We start from the raw sequence: 6588 nt of genomic DNA on the forward strand, positions 1-6588 counted from the left end.
ACACTTTCCTGGAAAATGAAGCTGTGGCCATGTCTAGTTAAAGCATCAGAAGTCAGAGTCCGAGATGGATGTCTTTTTTATGTGTTCCTGCCCACGTCCTCTCTCAGCCTTATCCCCCCGCCTCCTTCCCTGAAGTGAGAACCTGCCTGTGATGCTTCTCCCCCAGTAAACTGCTGTATTTCTCTGCCAGGCTGTGGTAGCTGGTTTCCTCCACCGTCTCAAAACAATGTTTCTGTGATACCCTCGTCAGACCCTCCGACCAAGACCCTCTGGCTCTTTGATATTGACCAGGACCCAGAAGAAAGACGTGACCTGTCAAGAGACCATCCCCATATTGTCAAGCAGCTCCTTTCCCGCCTGCAGTTCTACCACAAACACTCAGTGCCCGTGCACTTCCCGGCGCAGGACCCGCGCTGTGACCCCAAGGGCACTGGGGCCTGGGGCCCCTGGTTGTAGGACTTCTGCAGCCTGGGGGAGCCAGACCACCTTGCTGTTACAAGTTGGACTTGAGGCCTTTACTCCTGTATCTCTCGACTCATTTGCTCTCCCAACTGGGTTCCCCTGGCCCTTCTCTTGTGTCTAAACCACGCTGCGGTGTCTCATTGCAACCCCCCGTGCATTTAAGAAGCTGATAAAACCTGGAACACTCCTGTTGTTGGCTGCGGTGTGTGTCCCGGGGAGAGGGTGGCTGAGTTCAGCCTCCTGGTCCTGAGCCGTGGGACTGCTGGGAACTTGACTTGAAATAGGAAGTTCTCATTGAGTCCCAGAGGCTGGAACAGCTGGCTCTTTTTCCTCACAAGTCAGATGTTAGGTCTCCCTCTGCCAATAGCTGCGTTTTATTGGAGTGCCTCATGTTTCTTGTAACAAATGGAGGGAGCAGACAGTTTTTAATGGTTCTGTTGGCCAGGAGTTCTCCCTGTCTGTGAGATATCATGTTCAGGCATATTCTATGTGAATAACACCCCCCTTGGTTCACCCCTCACTCACCCTGTCACTCATCTCATCATGGAGCATAAGGCCCATTTCATAGTTAAGGTCAGCATGGCAATATGCCTTCTTCTTGGTTTTGGTTATTACAATAAGGAAATGTGTTTTTATCCCCAGTTTTGTTTTTTTTTTTTTTTTTCCAGCCACTGCTCATTTTGTCTAGACTTCCTGCTACCCCCTCTCCCCTGTGGTTCTTCTCCTAACCTCCTTTTGACTCAGGCATCCTGTGCCTGGGAAGGCTGCTTCGGCTCTCCACTCTGAGCACCACCGGTTTTTGGAAGACTGCTGTGCTCTGCCTTCCTTTTGCCTCTAACCCTGAAGCTAGAGCCCCTGCCCCAAGAAGGCGGTCAAGTCTGGGTCTGCAGGCATGCTCGTGGTGGATGTGAAAGGGCCGGGTGGGTGCTGCTCAGGTCTGTGTCATCTGTTTGGTGAAGACTTTTCTAAGTTGCATGGAGTTCATTATCATGATTGTGGCTTTGTCTCATAATGTATTACAAGTTGCACGCTCTTCCCTAGCAATGAGGAGAAACCCCAGGAAACAAAAATTTTGTCCTGGGATGATGGAAGTGGGCAGTTTGAAAGGAACTGGCCGGCATCTGAGATACTGGGCCTCAGTAAAGCAAAGGAGGGCACTCCATGTTTCCCTTATTTTCACTGCTTGTACTGAGGTTCTGGGATAGTGGAAAGAGGAGGTGCAGTTTGACCTGCCAGCCCTTTCTCAGTCCCACTGATGTCCTACTAATGTGGATCAGTCCAGATTAGCCCTCAAGAATGTCAGGCTCAGAGAACTATGTGCAAAAGCTATAGTCTTTTCCCCATGAGCTCCACTGTTTTGTTCACTGCTCGTCACCGATGCCTGGATCAGTGCCTGTTACAAAGAAGGCAGTCAGTACTTTTTTTTTTTTTTTAATGAATGACAATTGAACAAATGAGAAAGTTGCACACCATGGAAAGTGCAGTGAGCTAAACACATCCTCCAACTGTTCCTTTTCTGTTCTCAAGCTGCCCTCCTGGGGTAGGAGCCGAGTCTACATATCTGGATGGATGGTCACGGACACTCCATAGTGAAGCCATAATATCCTCTCCAGGAGGGAAAAGGGGAAACATGCCCGCCAAAGATGCTCTTTTGGCAATAATCCTCCGTTCTATTCTTCACAGGACACTAGAAGCTAAAACCAGCCAATAATGTGCTGTAGGTCCTTGTGTAGCCATCCTTCAACTCAGTAGAAATATTTTCTGGTCACTACTAACATGTATTGTATTAAAATAAGATGATTGGGCGGAAATGGTGCTAGAACTAAAGACGCCTATTACCAGCCTTTACCCCACTCCTGGGTTGGCAAACAGCTGATCAAAATGCCATCCCCTACCACCCCCACACCTGTGGCAGATACTATGAACTAACTGAGCCCAGATGTTCCTCTGGATCCTTCTAATCCCAGTGTCTGTTAACCCCAGAAGACTAGAGGCCATCACTACATGACAGCCATTCACCCCCCCTGCTGTGCTCCCAGGGCTGCCCCAGTTCTAGTCCACTGGTGACCAAGTACAACATGGATGTTCTGCACTCAGTGGACTTAAAGGGAGTTGTAGAAACTAGTTGTTGTAAACCTTTTATTTGAGATTTTATTTTATCCATAATAGAATGTATCTCATTAGGTTTCTTTATTCTGTATAAGAAGGTGAACAGATTCATATTAATGTTGTTTCTCCCCAAATTGGCTTACCTTTAAAGAAATGTTCTATTGATTTAATTGTTTTTCTTTGTTACTACATGATTGTTCCAGATCTGGGGAGCAAAAGGTTACTTTATCCTTTAAAATGTGTCAATGGGGAGTTTCCATTTGAGTGATGAAAAAGTTCTGAAACGGGACTGTGGTGCTGTTGGCACAACAGGCCTCCAAATTGTGTACTTTAAAATGCTGAAAATGATAACCTTTATGTAGTTTTACCACAATTTTTTAACGTGTTGGCCCATTTTATGGTATGTAAATTACATCTCAATAAAACTGTTAAATAAATATAGCAAAAATATCAGAACTGAAAGAAATGTGTCAGTCATTGCCCCAAGAGTGCAAACTACAAAATAAGTTATTGAAGGGAAGTCAGGAGAGGGTAGGAGTGAATATAAAGTGATATTAAGAGAGTGTATTTGTTCTCTATCGATGTATAACAAATTACCCCAACATTTAGCAGCATAAAACGATAAACATTTATTACTTCACCCACTGCATGGGGGTCAGGACTTCTAGGAGTGGCTTAGCTGGGTGGTTCTGGCTCAGGGCCTCTCATGAGATGATAGTCAAGCAGCTGGCCTGGGCTGCAGTCATCTGAAGGCTTGTCTGGGGCCGGACGATCCACTTCCAGGATGACTCACTCACAAAGCTCTTAGTTGGAGGCCTCTGTTCCCTACCCTGTGGGCTTCTCCACAGGCTGCTTGAATAGCCTCACACGTGGCCCGCAACTTCCAGCAGAGCAAGTAATCTGGAGAGACGCAGAGCAAGAGGAAGCTACATTGCCTTAATGACCATCCCTAAAGTGCTACAGTGTCACTTCTACCTTTTTTCACATCCTTAAAAATGAGTTCCTAAGTCCAACCTTTGCACAAGTAAAGGAGAATTAGGTCCTGCCTTTTGAAGGAAGTGTCAGATTTGTGGACATATTTGATACCACTATGGATAACAGAGGAGAATGGGCAAATATAACCTCCTGGGGAATAGATTGTTCAATCAAGGCCATATGCATTTCTCAAATTCTGGTATTTGAAGACAGATGGAAGAAAAAGCATCCAGCTAACTCCAAATGGATGAAAGACCTCGATGTGAGACAGGAATCCATCAAAATTCTAGAGGAGAACATAGGCAACAACCTCTACAACATCAGCCAAAGCAACCTTTTTCATGACACATCCCCAAAGGCAAGAGAAACAAAAGATAAAATGAATTTATGGGACTTCATCAAGATTAAAAGTTTCTGCACAGCCAAGGAAACAGTCAGAAAAACTAAGAGGCAGCCCACGGAATGGGAGAATATATTTGCAAATGACACTACAGATAAAGGACTGGTATCTAAGATCTACAAAGAACTTCTCAAACTCAATACACGAGAAACAAATAAACAAATCAAAAAATGGGCAGAAGATATGAACAGACACTTTTCCAATGAAGACATACAAATGGCTAACAGACACATGAAAAAATGTTCAAAATCATTAGCCATCAAGGAAATTCAAATCAAAACCACACTGAGATACCACCTTACGCCAATTAGAATGGCAAAAATAGACAAGGCAAGAAACAACAATTGTTGGAGAGGATGTGGAGAAAGGGGATCCCTCCTACATTGTTGGTGGGAATGCAGGTTGGTACAGCCACTCTGGAAAACAGTGTGGAGGTCCCTTAAAAAGTTAAAAATTGAGCTACCCTATGATCCAGCCATTGCACTACTGGGTATTTACCCCAAAGATACAGACGTAGTGAAGAGAAGGGCCATACGCACCCTAATGTTCATAGCAGCATTGTCCACAATAGCTAAATCGTGGAAGGAACCGAGATGCCCTTCAACAGATGACTGGATTAAGAAGCTGTGGTCCATATATACAATGGAATATTACTCAGCTATCAGAAAGCATGATTTCTCAACATTTGCTGCAACATGGACGGCACTGGAGGAGATAATGCTAAGTGAAATAAGTCAAGCAGAGAAAGACAACTATCATATGATTTCTCTCATCTATGGAACATAAGAACTAGGATGATCGGTAGGGGAAGAAAGGGATAAAGAAAGGGGGGGGTAATCAGAAGGGGGAATGAAACATGAGAGACTATGGACTATGAGAAACAAACTGAGGACTTCAGAGGGGAGGGGGGTGGGGGAATGGGATAGACCGGTGATGGGTAGTAAGGAGGGCACGTATTGCATGGTGCACTGGGTGTTATACACAACTAATGAATCATCGAGCCTTACATCGGAAACCGGGGATGTACTGTATGGTGACTAACATAATATAATAAAAAATCATTAAAAAAAAAAAAGAAAAAGAAAAAGCATCCAGCTTTGCTAATTAGTGGTTAGAATGACCATCGACTCATCATTTAACCCTGTCTATGCCTCAATTTTTTTTACTGGTAGGGTGGGTTGAACTGAGTAGATCCCTTTTGCCCAGAACAATGCCAGACACATAGTATATATTAAACAGATGGTGGTTGACTGACTCCCAGCTAACTGAACTCCAGTGTAAGAATGTGAAATAAAACTGCTGGGGTGCCTCGGTGGCTCAGTTGGTTAAGCGCCCAACTCTTGAATGTGGCTCAGGTCATGATCTCAAAGTTGTGAGATCAAGCCTTATTTGGGCTCTGCACTCAGCAAGAAGTCTGCTTGAGATTCTCTCTCTCTCCCTCTGCCCCTCCCCCCCAATAAATAAATCTTTTTTTAAAAAACTGTGCTAAAAATAGCCTGAGACTATGCTCCATCTTGAAAAAATTCATTTCCTGAAAATGATTTAAAAAACTAATTTTTTGAATGCTTACTATATTCCAAACATTGTATGAGGTGCTTTAAAGGAACTATCTTGTTGCCCAAGGAAAATAAAGACAATTTTCTTCTTAAAAAAAAATAAATAAGAGAATTATCTCATTTAATGTAATTTTAAACTAACCAGAGGTAATGTTTATAAAATCTGTTCAGTCTTCATTATAAAAGACATACGTGGTTTTCACCCCCTTACATTTTTAAAATATCCAATCTTTATCCAAACATACAATTACTTAACTCAAGAAAATAAAAAGAATTATTTTCTCTTTTTAAAAAGTACACCAGAGAAATAACCCAAGGGTCAATCAACAAACAGATGGATAAACAAAATATATCTACACAATGGAATATTATTCAGCCATAAAAAGAAGTGGAATTCTGATACATGCTACAACATGGATGAACCTTGAAAATATTAAGCTAAGAAGCCAGACACAAAAGGGTAGATATTGGGGCACCTGAGAGGCGCAGTCGTTAAGCGTCTGCCTTCAGCTCAGGGCATGATCCCGGCGTTCTGGGATCGAGCCCCACATCAGGCTCCTCCACTAGGAGCCTGCTTCTTCCTCTCCCACTCCCCCTGCTTGTGTTCCCTCTCTCGCTGGCTGTCTCTGTCTCTGTCAAATAAATAAATAAAATCTTTTTTTTAAAAAGGGTAGATATTGTATGATTCCACTTACATGAAATATCAAGAATAGACAAATTAACAGAGACAGAAAGTAGATTAGAGGTTACCAGGGGCTGAGGGTAAGGAAGAATGAGAGCTATTACTCAATGGATAGAGTTTCTTTTGAGGTGATGAAAATGTTTGAGAAATAGTGGTGATGATTGCACAACAGTGTGAATGTAATTAATGCGGTTAAATCGTACACTTAAAGTCAGTTAAAATGGAAAATTTTAGAGAGAGAGAGAATATATATTCTATATACAGAATATAAATTCTATAGTATTGACTGGGAAGGGGCATGATGAAACTTTTTGGAATCCAGAAAATGTTCTGTATCTTGGTCTGGGTGGTGTTTACATGGCCATATCCATATGTAAAAATGCACTAAGAAGTACACTCAAATT

General features: G+C 42.9%; 1 protein-coding gene across 1 annotated transcript in view; it reads left to right on the top strand.

The window, feature by feature from the left end:
* ARSB (arylsulfatase B) overlaps window positions 1-3027 on the top strand; it is a 157773-nt gene extending 154746 nt beyond the window's left edge. The window contains exon 8 of the mRNA XM_045796411.2: window positions 191-3027. Coding sequence (XP_045652367.1) covers window positions 191-456 — 266 coding nt within the window. The 3' untranslated portion in view covers window positions 457-3027. The remainder of the gene's footprint in view (window positions 1-190) is intronic.
* Window positions 3028-6588: the final 3561 nt, after the last annotated feature.

This window comes from Ursus americanus, chromosome 5 (genome assembly GCF_024610735.1).
Source record: "Ursus americanus isolate L20-20 chromosome 5, mUrsAme1.1.p, whole genome shotgun sequence".
Classification (NCBI taxonomy): domain Eukaryota; kingdom Metazoa; phylum Chordata; class Mammalia; order Carnivora; family Ursidae; genus Ursus; species Ursus americanus.